The sequence below is a fragment of the Bos mutus genome, chromosome 2 (assembly GCF_027580195.1).
Source record: "Bos mutus isolate GX-2022 chromosome 2, NWIPB_WYAK_1.1, whole genome shotgun sequence".
Lineage (NCBI taxonomy): Eukaryota > Metazoa > Chordata > Mammalia > Artiodactyla > Bovidae > Bos > Bos mutus.
In genome coordinates this window covers 97,127,778-97,145,712 of record NC_091618.1, presented here as the reverse complement: position 1 = coordinate 97,145,712, position 17,935 = coordinate 97,127,778, and the positions used below count along the sequence as shown (strand labels likewise).

General features: G+C 39.6%; 1 protein-coding gene across 1 annotated transcript in view; it reads left to right on the top strand.

Moving 5' to 3' along the window:
• Window positions 1-6,572: 6,572 nt before the first annotated feature.
• ACVR1C (activin A receptor type 1C) overlaps window positions 6,573-17,935 on the top strand; it is an 82,201-nt gene continuing 70,838 nt past the window's right edge. The window contains exon 1 of the mRNA XM_005906375.2: window positions 6,573-6,777. Within this exon, the coding sequence (XP_005906437.1) occupies window positions 6,708-6,777 (70 nt within the window). The 5' untranslated portion in view covers window positions 6,573-6,707. The remainder of the gene's footprint in view (window positions 6,778-17,935) is intronic.

Genomic DNA, 17,935 nt, shown 5'->3' with positions numbered 1-17,935 from the left:
TATGGGGTCTCACAGAGTCGGACACGATTGAAGCGACTTAGCAGCAGCAGCAGCATTATGTGCCAAGTTAATTTCTGCTGCCAATGTCAGAACTACCAGTATTAGAACTAGCAATATGTCTTAGGTAGCACTCAGCTACATAATCGCAGATTCTTTACCAAGTGAGCTACTAGGGAAGCCCAGTTACATGATCACATTTGTGCTATAAAAAGATCCCTCTGACTGATGTGTCCATGAGAATAGATTGCAGAGGAGTGAACCTCAAGGAAGGCAGACCAGTGAGGAGGCATTTTTGACATTTCAAGCTAAAGGAGATGATGACCTGAGGTTGGATGGTTACAGTGAGATGGAAAGAAGTGAAAAAAATATAAGAGGTTTTTTTTATAAAACTTAGAATCCATAGAAACTGCTGATTAATTGAATATAAAAGATGATACAGGAACGTGATAAGGGGGAAAAAACAGGTTATTTGTCTGGGGTTAAAAATATCTGTCCTCTTTGACTCATTTACTTAGGAAATGGTAGATTTGTACTGAATAATCTAACTCCTATTTCCTGTGACCTCACTCTGGTAGAGTATAATTATAGGCCCACTCTAAGGAAATGATCCAAACAGTAGTGGCTTGCCTACTTGGAACTGGATCTCTGACCTGCCTTTTACAGATAGAGCCTGTATTGAATGCAGCTAATCAGCTCAACACATTGACATTAGTCAGCAGAAGAGAAAACAAAGTTTGAGTTTGTGGAAAGACCTTATTTATTAATAGTATTAAAAGCATGTGAAGATCAATGAAGGGGCACAGCCATTTTGGAAGGTGATGAAAACACATAGTGTGAATCTTAAAAAAGACTTTAAGCTTTTATTAGTGGCAGTTGAACTAAGAAACTGTTTGATATTCCCCTATTACCCATGTCCACAGAGGGGAGTCATTATTTTTCTTTTTTATGAGACCCAAGCTGTCCCATGAGGTATACACTTCGAAGGTACATATTGTAGAATTTCAACAAAGGTCCTAAAACACATGACTATTTTCATGGAATAGAATCAACAACAGATGAAGGAGAAGGAGAAGAAGTGAAATGAAATCAGGATTCCCCAAGGCAAAGATTTTTGGGATTAAGAGATAAGATGAGTGGAGACAAGTGTCTCATGCACTTCTTTAGAGAGAATGTGAGTTCAGGGAAGGAAAAATGCAGTAAAAATGAGAAAAGATTAGACCTTGACAGTATATAACAAATTATCATAGCAAGCCTCCTCACCATATGCTTGTTCAATGACAAGTTCATGTTCCAAGATGAAATGAGAAATTAAGATGCATGGCATTCATGATTTTGGAAAGGATAATAACAAAAGAAACCTGTATGATAAAAAAAAAAAAAAAAACTTAAACAACCACACTCAACCAGTAGTCATTTTCGAAGTTCTGTTATTACACATTTATTTGTATGGATGTGAGAGTTGGGCTGTGAAGAAAGCTGAACACCGAAGAATTGATGCTTTTGAACTGTGGTGTTGGAGAAGACTCTTTGGAGTCACTTGGACTGCAAGGAGATCCAACCAGTCCATTCTGAAGATCAGTCCTGGGATTTCTTTGGAAGGAATGATGCTAAAGCTGAAACTCCAGTACTTTGGCCACCTCATGTGAAGAGTTGACTCATTGGAAAAGACTCTGATGCTGGGAGGGACTGGGGGCAGGAGGAGAAGGGGACGACAGAGGATGAGATGGCTGGATGGCATCACTGACTCTATGGATGTGAGTCTGAGTGAACTCCGGAAGTTAGTGATGGACAGGGAGGCCTGGCGTGCTGCGATTCATGGGGTCACAAAGAGTCGGACACGACTGAGCAACTGAACTGAACTGAACTGCCTTATTAATTCAGAATGTTATTCTGAAATGTATCAAATCTTTATAATTTATACCTGCTTTGATTGGTTATATAAGATTTACTCACCCAAAGTCTGTTTTGCTGATGGGTTATGAACTTCTCAATTATTTTTTTTTTTTGTTTTCTTTTGATGATGAGAATCCAGGAGTAGTGATATAATGTTGCTATGGTAATGAATATATACAAATAGATGATTAAGGGTGGGGAGAAGGTTAAATCTTGAGAAACATATTTGCGTGTAAATTTTTTTCCAGTTTAATTTTAAAAAAATCTCACATGTAAATTTTTTTCTGTTACATACAAATATGTGAAAGATGTATTTTATCACATTTTGAACAATGCATTTGTGCTGCTTATATTAAATGGCAAGAGTCACTCCAAACAGTATTTTCTTAATAATACTCTTTTTGACTAATAGCTCATTTTAAAAGATACTGCATTCTTAAACTGGATTAATTTCCATAGGTGTGTTCATGTGCATATACAAATAAAGTATATTCTTTCAAGTAAAAACTGTGACACATTATAAGGGTGAAACTCTTTTCTTAAAGCATATCAAAAATATTTACAGTTGCCTAATATTTTTACAGTTGCCTAAATATGTACTTTGCCAGCCATTGGAATTTAATATTTGGAGAGTGGTTAACACTTTACTTCAAACCTGCCATAGTACTGATGTTGGAAGAAGAATATGTACTTAGGACAGAGGAAAATGGGATTTGAAGGTGTAGTGTAAAATAATCCTGTAAACTAAGGTATTTAGATTTTTAAATATTAATTTTTTTTGTTGTTGTATCATAGAACGTTGCACCAAGAATTCAAGAGTTCCTGCTTCCTTCATTGGCTGGCCACATGTTGACTGGCAAGGCACCTAACAAGTCTTGGCTTCTGTATACTGTGCTTAAGTCAAAACAAACATAATGATCTTTTGCCATTTGAAGAGGATTCATTAGACCAGCACTGTCCTATAGAGACAGAATATGAGTCACATATGTAATTAAAATTTTCTAATAGCTATATTAAAAAGTAATAAGCAATAGGCGAAATTAATTTTAGTAATATATTTTATTTAACCCAATGTTGCAAAATATTATCATTTCAAAATGTAAATAATATAAAAATTATTACTGATACATTTTATATTCTGATTTCATAGCAAGTCTTTGAAATCCAGCATGCATTTTACACTTACAGCACTTGTTCAAGTGGTCACTATTCACATGTGGCTGGCAGATACCACAGTGGGCAATGCACCATTAGGCTAGGAGGAAAATGTTTGTTTAGAAGTTTGTTTAGAATATTGGCATTATTCAGTATCAGACTTCTTAGGATACTAACCTTGCTTTCTTAGAAGATGAGAGTTTTCCAACTTGCAGGGACACTGCTTACAGTATTTAAGAGACTAAATATGTGCAAGGTAAATATCTGACATTAGTGTAATGCCTTAAGCTTTGACAGTATGTTCACATTCACTACCCTTATTAATCCCATTGTCGTTCTGAGAAATAGGGAGGAAAGAAGTTCCATTTACTTTTGAGGAAACAGGCCCCAAACTTTAGGCTCCAAGTCTCATGATCCAATGGTAGATTCCAATCTAGGATATACTTACCAAATAACGAGCAAGCCAAGTCAGTCAAAATGTAATGTGTCCTAGCATTTTCTTGTCTTTTCTCAAAAAAGCATCTGTTTTGTGGGTGTCTGGAAGGGCTCAGGCTTGTCCCACATCTCCATTTTTTTTTTTTTTTTTTTGGATTTGTTTACTTGGATCCAGAGTGAAAGGAGAACAAAGTCACTTTATGCTTACGGATGTTTTGATTCATGCAAAGTGGTGGTGGTGTTTGGGCTGGGTGAGATCCTCAAGACTGTCATTATTATGCAAAGTCCGACAAACATCCCAGCCCCAATACTGTGGTTTCTTCGATTAAGTCAGTTGTATACATCATTTCACCTTCATCAGATGAAGTCTTTCATAGACTTCAGAAAGAACATGCATTATTTAGTGCTAAACTAGATGCAGAAGCAAGTAATATCTCTTACTCTAAAGCAATTAATTTATATGACAACCATTCTTCAAAGAGCCAGCTAATAGCAGCAACAACACCAGTACTGGATTCTTGGCTTTCTGTGCTTTTCAGTTTAAAATAATTCCATTCAGACTGACATATATACACTACTATATATAAAAGAGATAACTAATAAGGACTGATGCTGAAGCTGAATCTCCAATACCTTGGCCACCTGATGCAAAGAGCCAACTTGTTAGAAAAGACCCTGATGCTGGGAACGATTGAAGGCAGTAAGAGAAGGGGACGACAGAGGACGAGATGGTTGGATGGCATCACCAACTTGATGGACATGAATTTGAGCATGTTGCGGGAGCTGGTGATGGACAGGAAAGCCTGGCAGTGCTGCAGTCCATGGGGTCGCAAAGAGTCAGAAACGACGAGTGACTGAACAACAACAATAAGGACCTACTATACAGCACAACGGAGAAGGCAATGGCACCCCACTCCAGTACTCTTGCCTGGAAAATCCCACGGACGGAGGAGCCTGGTAGGCCGCAGTCCATGGGGTTGCTAAGAGTTGGACACGACTGAACGACTTTGCTTTCACTTTTCATTTTCGTGCACTTTTCATTTTGGAGAGGGAAATGGAAACCCACTCCAGTGTTCTTGCCTGGAGAATCCCAGAGACAGAGGAGCCTGGTGGGAAGCCGTCTATGTGGTCACACAGAGTCGGACACGACTGAAGCGACTTAGCAGCATATAGCACAAGGAATGCTACTCAATAGTCTCTTAAGGCCTATATGGGAAAAAGATTTAAAAAGAGTGGATATATGTATATGTATAATTGATTTCTCCAACACCACAGTTTAAAAGCATCAATTCTTCGGCGCTCAGCTTTCTTCACAGTCCAACACTCACATCCATACATGACCACTGGAAAAACCATAGCCTTGACCAGACAGACCTTTGTTGGCAAAGTAATGTCTCTGCTTTACAATATGCTATCTAGGTTGGTCATAACTTTTCTTCCAAGGAGTAAGTGTCTTTTAATTCCATGGCTGCAGCCACCATCTGCAGTGATTTTGGAGCCCAGAAAAATAAAGTCTGACACTGTTTCCACTGTTTCCCCATCTATTTCCCATGAAGTGATGGGACCAGATGCCATGATCTTCATTTTCTGAATGTTGAGCTTTAAGCCAAGTTTTTCACTCTCCTCTTTCACTTTCATCAAGAGGCTTTTTAGTTCCTCTTCACTTTCTGCTATAAGGGTGGTCCATTCTAAAGGAGATCAGCTCTGGATGTTCTTTGGAAGGAATGATGCTAAAGCTGAAACTCCAGTACTTTGGCCACCTCATGCGAAGAGTTGACTCATTGGAAAAGACTCTGATGCTGGGAGGGATTGGGGGCAGGAGGAAAAGGGGACGACAGAGGACGAGATGGCTGGATGGCATCACCGACTCTATGGATGTGAGTTTGAGTGAACTCCGGGAGATGGTGATGGACAGGGAGGCCTGGCGTGCTGCGATTCATGGGGTCGTGATCGACTGAACTGAACTGATAATTGATTTACTTTGCTCTACACCGGAAATTAACATAACATTACAAATCAATATACTCTAATAAAAATTTGAAAAAATCCTACTCACTTTAATGTACAGGCTAAATACGTGGATTGAATTTAGGCTAATTATTAATTGGTAAGACTGCCCTTATACTTGCAAACACAATCCACATGGGAAACACTCATTTGATAAGCCCCAGGGATTTAAACAACACTAAAACAAGTTTCTAATATATTACTTTATACCATTCTTCACCTCTCTTTAAACTCTGTGTATGATTCCACTCTGCCCCTCAGTGTTTCAATTACTAAAATTGTAGTTGCTAAAATATCTTCCGTAGGACTTGGTCCTCTACTTCCTTCCAAACCTGGATTACGCACTGCAGACGACCACATCGCGTGGCGCAGGTAGTCTGCCTTCGGTCGCCATTCATAGAAGGATGGGTTGCTAGAGGGAAGGGTTGCGTGAAGGCACCAGATCAGAGAAGAAATTTGTTTAAACCACAGCTACAGGGAACCCAGGCAGTGGGGCAACTGATTATTTCCAGAGTTGGACACAGAGGGCGCCCTTCCACATAGGCGCGCACAGCCAGGACGTGGCGGAGCCTGGAGCCTGGGTGTTTCAGGGCTCAATCACGTTAGAAAACCTTGAGGGCACTGACGACAAGTGAGTGTCAAGAGACCTGGACGCGTGGATCTACAGTAGGAGACTACAGAGCGGAGCCACCAGGAAGCAACTGCTGCAGGGTTTAAGTTTTCCTAAAGTCTCAGTAGGGCTTTTCCTCCCGTCCCGACCCGCTTCTCAGCGTACCCAGTCCTGGGGACTCCGCGCCACCCCACCATCTTTCTTATTCCGCTCCGTACCCATCCCCGCCCCGCCTCTGGGCGATCTCACTGCCTCTCCCACGAGCCGCCTTTGCCCGCCTGCTGGGCAGCGCCAGGCCCCGGGCAGCTGCCGGAGAGCCCAGGGGCGGAGGCGCGGCAGGGGCGGGCTCTGTCGCCCCCCCACCCCCCGCCCCTGCCAGCCCGGCTGCGGGGCCAGTGGCTGGAGCCCCGCGCACAGCCAGCCGCGGGGGGCGGGGGATGGGGGAGGTAGGGGAGGGGGACGCCAGCGCTGAATAGAGCCAACCGCACACTTCACAAGGGTGCCGGGCTGCGCTTCCTTTCCGTGCCCCGGGAACTTCAAAGCGGCCCGCGCTGCCCCGGCCGCTCCTCTCCCGGGCCTCGCAGCCCGGGCGCGGCGCCTTGTGGCCATGACCCGAGCGCTCTGCGCCGCGCTCCGCCAGGCTCTTCTGCTCGCCGCCGCCGCCGCACTCTCGGCAGGTACCACAGGCTCCCTTTTCTCCGAGCCCGCGAGGGTGGAAGTCGGGGGCTGTTTGCGGGTGGGCGAGGGACGGGGGAAGAAGGTGCTCCGAGCGAAATGACCTTCCTCGGGGAAGGGTGGGTAGCGCCAGTTGGATTGAGAGGGGCGTGGGATAGGGCTCAGCGTGGGCACCTGACGTCTGATAGCGGGGTAGACAGGTGTGTCGAGGATGAAGCCACTAGGAGGAGGGGAAAAGCTACAGGGACGTGGGGGTATAGTGTTAGGGGGGAGCTGAGGGGAGCTGAGTGACAGATTGGGGGGCAGTTTGCAGCGGAGGGAGTAGGAGAGTGTTTGTGGGTGTGCGCAGGGTTGGGAGTTGGGTGACACCCTGAGTTCACTCTGCTGGGGCTTTAGGGATGCTCTGTGCTGAGCTCCGGAGAGCAAGGATGGGGAGACGGTGGTGGGAGGGTAGGGAGTGGTGGTGGCAATTCAGTCTGAGTTTTAAGAGATGAGGGTTACCTCAAAAGCCGCTGGTGCCAAGCTCCGTAGGTGGGAGTGGGAGCTTAAATCTGCGTGGTTTGCAAGGCACAGTGCTTTCGAGGTATGATCTTTACTAAGAGTTGCAGGGGAAAAAATGTTCTGGCAAGAGTCCCAGCGTTTATAACAGGTCTGTGCTTTGATAGGCTAAATAGAACCCTCGGCCCAAGCTAGAAATTAAACATTTCTTTATAATGTTGACTAGAAACTGGGGCAAATGCATCTTTTAGTAAAATTATAGTGTGCTATGATGAAAAATCCTTTAACCCTAAAACTCTTTTCATTATAACGTTATTCTGGGTTACGGAGAGACACCAGGAGCAGATTCCTTGCTAACTCATTCTTTAAACATCCCAAAACGACATTTAAAATATTTGCACATAAAAACTACGGTGTTTTTCCGTTGGGCTGTATTTTGTCCAAAGATGATTTTTATGCATTTTTGTGACAATCTGTTTGATATTAATAGCTATACTCCAGGTAGTTTTCATCTTAGCCACATATTGGGGAGAATGTTTTGAATAGTATGATTGCTGTCAAATGCACAGTCAGTGTTTCAGATGGTTTGAGAGACTTACCAAACATTGTATTTAAATGAGAATTTAATTGTTGGAAGTGATCAGTTGATGCAATATGAGGATTAAAACATTTCTTATCTTTGAAAAGGCCAGCCTCTTAGGAGAGCGGTTACCCAGAGACTTAGCCAGAAGATGATGTGATAAAGGGAAACATTTGTGTTCAGAGTCAGTAAATTCATCAATGGGAAGAAAAATGGCTAAGGAAAATCTTTATAAGAAGTGGGCAGAAACTCCACTAACTTGGAGTATTCAAAGTGCTCTTGATGATTTAATTGAATTTACACACTTTTACATACACATACACAGTCTGCTGGAGATCACAGTTCTGACTGGGTACCTCTCAAGTTGCCTCTGAAGGCTATCTGTACACCCTTTTTTATTTCAGGGAACTAATAGTTTTGTTGCAGACATTTAAAGAGTAGACTCAATTATTTTTTAATCTAGCTTGAAAGGTTTATTATGTGACAGAATCTTTAGAAAATTTCGGTGTTTAGAAACACTAGGCATAGCAACATAGGAAAATATGCCCTGCTATGTTCTCAAAAAGGCATGGAAACTTTTGAAATTAAAATGTGAAAAAAACGAAGAAAATAGATCATCCCTTCAAATTTGCTTGTTTCCTGGAAATTAAAAAAAAAAGAAGTGAAAGTTGCTTAGTCTTGTCCAACTCATTGTGACCCCACGGACTATACAGTCCATGGAATTCTCTGGGTAAGAATATTGGAGTGGGTAGCTGTTCCCTTACTCCAAGGAATCTTCTCAACCCAGGGATAGAACCCAGGTCTCCTGTATTACAGGCAGATTCTTTACCAGCTGAGCCACCAAGGAAGCCCAAGAATACTGGAGTGGGTAGCCTATCCCTTCTCCAGGGGATCTTCCCAACCCAGGAATTTAACTGGGGTCTCCTGAATTGCAGGCAGATTCTTTACTGACTGAGCTATTGGGCAAAGGCTATGGAAAATGCCTGATATGGAGATAATGTGGCAATATAGTAGAAAAGTACTTATCAAAATCGAACTTTTACAGTGAACTTTTCTATGTGGAATGAAATCAGTTTCAAATCTCTTTAAGAAGCTTTACTTCTCTTTGTGTCCCACAGAAAAAATGTAGATTGTGCATTGCATTTTTGATTCTTGCTTTTATAAAAATCTTTGATTATTTGATAGAGGGATTCAAGGTAATTTATTTCATCTTTTAAATTGTTTTTCTCATGTAGTTACCTTCAATAATTTTGACCTAGTCACTTACAAATTGTACTGTTAATCACATTTACCATCTTTTGAAAACATACATGCCATGATTGACATATGAGAAGTTGCTATTGACACAGTGACATAGCAAAACTGCATGACAGAAAACATCGCTTTCCAATTTGACTCTGCTGAGCACCAGGCCTAGGACTTGAAATATCTGAAAATATTGATGAACCAATAAACCCTTTTTGCTTTGGCTGTTCTCCTCCAGCATCTCTAGCACCTTAGGCGCGTTAAGCCTTGACAGCAGAGTAGAAATCATTGCTCCTTGCTGAGAATCTCAGAGGGTAACTGCTGGTCTGGTAGAAACTTAGAGAAAATGTTTATTGGTCTGGACTGGCTAAAAAAATTATATTGCTCTGAGTTGCTCTAATTATCTGTTTCTGTGTTCCTTGGTGTTTGATAAGGAAGACCTGACATGATCTCACAACATTTATCGTGTGTACTAAACACCAAATTGCCAGAAAATGTCTTGGGGTTCTCAAATTTGAAGCTGGACCTGGGTATTATACAGATTTACACATTGTATATCCTCTACTTATTTTATGAAAGTCCTTTGTCTTCTAGTTGGAAAGGATTATTAGGCCTCTAGAAGGCTAGGTGCTATTACTCTAAAAGTGAAAAGAGAACTTTTATTTAATAACTTGAGTAGGAGTGGGGGTTTCAGGTGATGAGTTTTGTCTTGTTTTCCCACTTAACAGCAGTTAGCAGTTCCTACTACACATTTTAAGCTGAGCTGAAAGTGAAAGCATTGGACTGACTGAGTTTATCATGCAAAAGATGTCACCTTTGCCTTTCTTTAAGGACAGTCATTTATTGGTTGACTGACACAAATGTAGCAAGAGGCTCCGTGGTTCTGAAAAAGAGACTTCTTTGGACTAGAAGCAACTCTGTGCAGGAGTACTTGGGGGCATATTTCTTCATTGTCTCTACTGCCTGGACCCACTGAGAGTTCCTCCGTTTTACTACAAAGATGCAAAAATGAAGTATTTGAGGTGTGAGAGTATGAGAGGAGCAAAGGATGACACCCAGTTTTGACCTAAGCAATAGAAGAGACCATTAAGAGGGGTGAAGCTAACTGCAGGAGCAGTCTGAGGAGGACTGAGGCATGGAGGCAGAGAGTTGGGTATGTTGAGCTTTAAATGTCTATTAAGCACTGAGTGGAGATGTCAAGTAAGCAGTTGGTTGTACTGAGTCTGGAGTTTTGTGGGTAAGACTAACCTGAAGCTTAAAAATCTAGAGCCAAAGGCATTTACAGATAAAAGCTACATTAAATAGTCATATACTTAGCAAATCATAGCATGTCCAGTTAAACTGAATTTCAGATAAACAACAAATAATTTTTTAGTTATGTTACAAATATGACATGGGACATACATATATTAAAAATTAATTGCTGTCTAATATCAATTTAGCTTGGCATTCTGTACTTTTATCTGGCAATCTAACACTAAAAAAAATATTGTAGTGAGATGAACTGCTTCAAATATATGAATTCCAAGCCTTTGTATTAGAAAATGTGCCTATTTTCCTGTCGTTGTCTCTTAAAGCTTCTGTTCTTGTTCTGCTGCCATCTCCATAGTATCTCTGAATAGGTCACTTCCAAGCCTTTGAACTGGATGTCTCCACGGCTTAGTCAACAGTGAGGGATACTCAGACTTTCCTGACAGGAAGGAGTACCTTAACATGAAAGAATGTGTGAAAAAGAAGTACTCTCTAGACTCTGCGAATGATTTATTATTATGTGAAAGCAGTTTTTTTTTTTTTTTTTTGTACATGATTGTTACTTTCAAATCCATTTTTAGAGCACACGGGGACTGGTTCTACCCTGGGATACAGAGATTTGAGGATGCTCAAGTCCCTTACATACAACTGTGTAGTATTTGCATATAATCTATGTACATCCTCCCATATACTTTAAATCATCTCTAGATTCCTTATATTAACTAATACAATGTAAACACTATGTAAATAGTTGTAAGTACAAGGTAAAAACTATGTAAAGAGTTGCTGTGCTTGCATGCTAAATTGCTTTAGTCCTGTCCATCTCTTAGCAACCCTATGGGCTATAGCCTGCCAGGCTTCTCTATTCATGGGGATTTTCCAGGAAAGAATACTGGAGTGGGTTGCCATGCCCTCCTCCAGGGGATCTTCCCAACTCAGGGACTGAACCTGTGTCTCATGTCTCCTGCATTGGTAAGCAGGCTCTTTACCATTAGTGCCATCTAAGAAGCCCACCAACAAATGGCAAATTCGGTTTTTGCTTTTTGGAACTTTCTGGAGGTGGTTGGTTGCATCCACAAATGTGGAACCTATGCATAAGGAGGCCAACTGTATTCTCCTTCTGAAAGAACTCTAGGCGGTAGCTGAGATCAAGCTTGTTGTATTTTTCTTGGCAGAAGCTGCATCTCCTATTGTAAATAAGAAAAAGTTAAGGAGAGAGGAGAATGAATAGAGTCACATACGACTTAATAACCTGACACAGTTTGAGGTTCCAGAACATGTTCCTAAGAGAGTGATTTCAAGTCCTTCAGGAGAGGGTCAGGGATATATAAATATCATCCAGAGGCTGTGTAGTTCCCGCTCTAGCTAAGTCTTGACCTGCTACCAAATAATTAGTGTTGGCTTCATTTTGAGATATGTAGGGGAAAAGTATCCTATAAATGATCAACTGTGGGCATGAATCATTAATTAGCTCAAACAGATATGTTCATATGCATATAAGTAGTTTATTTTAATAAATAATCAAACAACAGGATTAATTTTCAAATAAAAAATAGAAAACAGAACTAAACAGGAGAAAAAGGAAAAGATTTAGTAATAGAGTGTGTATTATCTATCATTCTTTAACATTTATATCTGTGTGGCTTTTTTTTTATATTTTTGATTGCTTATGACTTCATATTAAAAATTTTTCACAGCTAGTAGTAAAAAATCTCAAGATTTATCTTTATGTTGTTTAAGAAATTGGAATAATATTGCAATATGTTCATAAGTGATATAGAAATTCCAGATGAATGCACAAGTATATGAATGTACTAAAGCCATCAAATTATATACTTTAGATTGGCAAATTGTATGGAATATTATTTTAATAAAGCTGTTAAAAAGTAGTTTTAATAGTAATAATAATAAGAAGAAGAAATTCCACTTTTGCTAACAGACTTAGGAATACCTGAATACTGTCTCGGTTCAGCTGTGTGTCTCCTCCAGTCTAAGGGGAGTTACTAAGGGGGGCATGTAGAAAATGGAGGGAAAATAAGTCAAGGTAACTTTCTTTGCCACCTGGTACTTTGGCCTTGAATTGTATGGTGGAACTCTAATATCCTCCCTTTTTCTAAACTTTAAAAAATTAAATAACCTAGGATAAAGAAAGGAGGTTTGTGATAAGTCAGAATCCTAGATCCTGACACTACAATACCATCAAAGGGTCTTGCAATTCTTGGATGAAGCCAGAGTGATGAAGTGGGGGCCCTCTATCTTCAGTAGCTCATGGTAGTTCAGCCTTCATGGCAGCTCTGACAGGAGTTCCAGGCCGTAATCTCAGGGGTGACTGCTAAGTAGGAGAAAGGCAGAGTCTGTGGAGAAGGGTGGCTGGTTGTGTTCTGTGGTGAAGTGGGTGCTGCCCTTCCCATGCTTGCTGTGAAAAGAAGTAGGAGACAGGGTCGTGACCAAGAGGTCTGTGCCTTTCATGTTCTTTGAAAACTGGATCCCTGAAGCATGTGGGCCTTTTAGTTCCCTGGAACCTGAACAATAATGATCACTCCTCCTTTGCATTTAGGGATCTAGCAAAAAGTAACACAGAGAGAGAGGAGGTGAGTAGGAGTGTGAAAGAGATGAGGAAGACTTTTATTTCCATAGAAGCCAACCCTCCATTATTTTTCACTCTTTTGCCTTGTCATGTGGCTCTTGAATTCACCTGCTCTGATTGACCAACAAGATTCTGTTCTGTCCTGATGCTTCCCTTTTTCTCCTCCAGAATAACTGCCCTCTTCCATTGTCTTCTTCTTATTTAGAGTAGGTATATGAAGATACTGTGTCTTTGGAATTGTTTTAAATTAATCCCCTCAAGAATTCATGGGTGAATCATTCAGTATGACTCAAGAGCTTGGCTTATTATTTTTTTAAAACAATTTAAATGTGTCAGTGACTTAAGCATCCCAAATTAGATCAATCTACTTTTTCATTAAACTTTTCACATCGAGAAAATGATTAGGTTCTCTAATTTTGCAAGTAAAACACATATATTTTCTTCTAATTTGTTTTATCATTTTTGTCTCATGCTAAGGTAAAATGACAGAGATAGATGCCACATCTCTGTATGTTGATTAAGCTCCATGTAAATTTTTCATTCAGTGCCATGATTGAATTAATACTGTGGTCAAAAACCAGATTAGAAAAAAATCTAATCCATCAAGATCTGGACAATGATCATTTTAATGCAAAATGTCTAGTTTCGTAAATGCATGCTTAGTTTAGAGATGTTAATTTAGAGGGTGGTAATCCAGATTAACAGTTTTCAGGAACCAGATTGTTTTAAAACAGAGCCAAAATATATTAAAGAATATTAATTCATCACATATCATAGCTCCATCCCATGACATTTTCCTGGCCTGATCCTCTAGAAATGTGCTTTTTTTTCTCCTTTCTGTTTCCGTTATTGCTCTTCAAGGGTAAAGATCTGCACTGTGAAGCTTTACCTCTCTGAAACCATAGGGAGACTGCATGTGTGTTTAATCACTCAGTCATGTCCAGCTCTGTGCGAACCCAGAGTAGTAGTCCATCAAGCTCCTCTGTCCATGGGATTTTTCAGGCAAAAATACTGGAGTGGGTTGCCATTCCTCTAGGAGATCTTCCTGACCCCAGGGATCGAACCTACGTGTCCTGAATCTCCTGCATTGGCCCTCAAATTCCACTATTTCCAGGAAATAGGCCATTCACGCTAAATTTGAAACACTGAATAAGGAATAATTATATGATTAGCAGAAGATTCCTTAAAGAATAATAAATGCATAGTTGAATGAACTTTTCTTCCTTTTAAAATCTTTTTCTCCTATAGCTGTTCTCTGTAAATATTAGCTCTATTATATTAAAAAGTGTTGCTTTTTTGCATGTAGAAGAAAGTTGACTTTGTTAAAACAGCTGGACTTGAACTCTCCTTTGGATATTATCATTATCATAAAGATTTTCATAGTATTTCCTTATTACTTTTTAATACCAATAGTATTTGTAGTGTGTCCCATCTTTTGTTGTTGACATTGAGCATTTGAATTTTCTTTCTTTTTACCTTGATCAGTCTAGCTGGAGATTTATCAATTTTATTGATTTCTTTCAAGTGTGTAAAACATATGAGGTTAATAGCACAAAAACAAGAAGAGGGAAATAGAAGAATATGATAATAAGGTTCTTAGATTAAACTATGATAATTTAAAGGTGCATATTATAAATCTTGTAGTAATAACTAAAAAGGAAGCAGAGATGTAGCTTATAAACTAATATTAGAAATAATATAGATTACTAACAGTCAATTAAACCAAATGAAGGCAAAAATTGAGGAAAAAAAGGAAAGATATAAAAATAAAAAGATAACAGATTTAAACATAACCACATTGATACATACATTAAGTGTATATGCTCTAAACACTCCAGTTAAAAGATAAGTATGGAAGACTAGATGTAAAACAATACCCAACCATATGTTCTTGTCAAGAAAACCATTTATATACACATAGGTATGTATGTTGGAGAAGGAAATGGCAACCCACTCCAGTATTCTAGCCTAGAGAATCTTGTGGACAGAGGAGCCTTAGTGGGCTGCTGTCCATAGGGTTGCACAGAGTCAGATATGACTGAAGCAACTTTGCATGCATGCATGCATTGGAGAAGGAAATGGCAACCCACTGCAGTATTCTTGCCTGGAGAATCCCAGGGACAGAGGAGCCCAGTGGGCTGCCGTCTATGGGGTCGCACAGAGTCGGACACTACTGAATTGACTTAGCAACAGCAGCAGCAGGTATGTATGTGGGCTTTCCAGGTGGTGCTAGTGGCAAAGAATCCACCCACCAATGCAGGGGACCTAAGAGACGTGGGTTTGATCCCTGGGTCAGGAAGATCCCCTGCAGGAGGGCATGGCAACCCATTCCAGTATTCTTGCTTGGAGAATCCCATGGAAAGAGGAGCCTGGCTGTTACCATAGGGTAACAAAGAGCTGGACATGACTGAAGTGACTTAGCACGCATGCATGTATGTTTGCAGGTGTACATATGTACACATAAAGTTAAGAATATGAAGACGGGAAATCTATAATATGCAGACATTCAGCACCAAAAAGCTGGAGTAACTATATTAACAGTAACAAAATGAAGAGAGAGATAAACAATAAAAATATTAAGCATAGCTGGGATATCTGTATTAATTTTGAGAGAGTAGATTTTATAGCAAAGAATATCAGCAGTGATAAAGAAAGACATGTCATAATAATAAATATTACCAGGGATAAAGCAAGAGATTTCCTAACAATAAATATACATCAAGAGGACGTAATAATCTTAATGTGTTATGTACCCATTAACAAACTTCTCAAATATGTGAAGCAAAACTTTCAAAAACTAAAAAGAAGAATAGCCAAATTCAAATATAAGTTGAAAATATTAACATCCTCTGTCAGTGGTTGATAAAACAAGAAGACAGAAAATCAGTGAAGATAAAGATGATTTGAATCACAAAGTTAAGCAACTTGACCTGAATAACGTTTATAGAACACTCCACCTGACAATGGAATACATATTATTTTCAAGTGCACACGGTACATTCTTCAGGTCAGATGCATGTTAGACTCTGAAATAAATAAAAATGAAATTAAAAATAACTAAAATCATACAGATGATGTCTTTTCATCCCCAATGATTTAAATTAGAAGTCAATAACAGAACAATCTGGAAATTCCCAAAATATTTGGAATTTATTCAACACATATATGAATAGCCCACAGATCCCAGAACATCACAAAATATAGAAATTATTCTAAACTCAGTGAAAACAAAAACACAGCATAGCACAATTTATGGATGAGCTGAAGCAGTTGCTGGGAAGGAAGTTTAGAGCTTTAAATACTTATAGCAGAAAAAAAGAAAGGTCTTAAGTGATGACTTAATAAAGGGTCAGCAGACTATGACCCATTGGCTGTCCAACTTGTATATAAAGTTTTATTGAAACACAGCAACACCTATTTATGTATCGTCTATGCTTACTTTTATACAATGATGGCAGAATTAAGTAGCTGCAACAGAGACTGTACAGCCCATGAGACTAAAATATGTACTGTCTGACCCGTTAAGTGGAGAAGGAAATGGCAACCCACTCCAGTATTCTTGCCTAGAGAATCCCGTGAACAGAGGAGGCTGGTGGGCTGCCATCCATAGGGTCACACAGATTCAGACATGACTGAAGCAACTTAGTATGCATGCATGCATTGAAGAAGGAAATGGCAACTCACTGCAGTATTTTTGCCTGGAGAATCCCAGGGACAGAGGAGCCTGGTGGGCTGCCGTCTATTGGGGTCTCGCAGGGTCGGACATGACTGAAGCGACTTAGCAGCAGCAGCAGCAGCAGACCCTTTAGGAAAAAGTCTGTAAACTTTTGATCTAAGGTACCAACTTAAGAAGATAGAATAAAAAGGAATAAATTAAGTTCAAAGTAGGTAGAGGAATGAAATAGTGGTAAGAATACAAAATGATTGAAGGAAAAAAAAAAAAGAAAATCATTAAAACAAATTGTTTTTCATCTGAAAAGTGACCAATATCACTCATAGAGACTGCAAAAATCTTCAACAAAATATCAAGTTGAATTCAACAATATAATAACAGGGTAATACATCATGATCAAGCAGGGTTTATCCTGGGTATGCAAGACTTTTCAATGTTAGGAAATCTAATATTACAATTCATCATTTCAGTAGAGTAAAGAAGAAAAAATATGGCAATATCAATAGATTCACAGAAACCAGATGACAATACTCAACATCAGTAATACAAACTCACCAAACTAAGAATGGAAGTGAACTTCTTAACATGAGAAAGAGCTTTTTCAGAAAACTTAACAGCTGCTGCTGCTGCTGCGTTGCTTCAGTCGTGTCCAACTCTGTGTGACCCCATAGACGGTAGCCCACTAGGCTCCCCTGTCCCTGGGATTCTCCAGGCAAGAACACTGGAGTGGGTTGCCATTTCCTTCTCCAATGCATGAAAGTGAAAAGTGAAAGTGAAGTCGGTCAGTTGTGTCCGACTCTTCGTGACCCCATGGACTGCAGCCTACCAGGCTCCTCCATCCATGGGATTTTCCAGGCAAGAGTACTAGAGTAGGGTGCCATTGCCTTCTCTTGTACTTACCTATGAAAGACTGGACAGTTCTCACTAAGAGTGAGGACAAGGCAAAGATGTCTGTTCTTACTACTTCTAATCAATACCAAATGGAAAGTCCTAGCCAATACATTAAGATAAGAAAAATGTATATAAGGCATATGAGTTACACAGGAATATGTGCAAATTTGTCTATTCACAGATAATTTGATTTTATATATAGAAAATATAAAATAATCTCCAAAAAAAGTTTTAGAACCAATAAGTTCTTGTTGAAGTTCAAGGTTGCATGATACACTTAATATAAAAAAAATCAATTCTATTTTTTATATAACAGTAATGGAAATTTAAAAATTGGAAAAAGGAACCATGTACAGTGGCATCAAAAAATTCATGTAATACTTAGGTGTCAATCTAACACAATATGTGGAAAATCTCTATTTTGGAAAATATGAA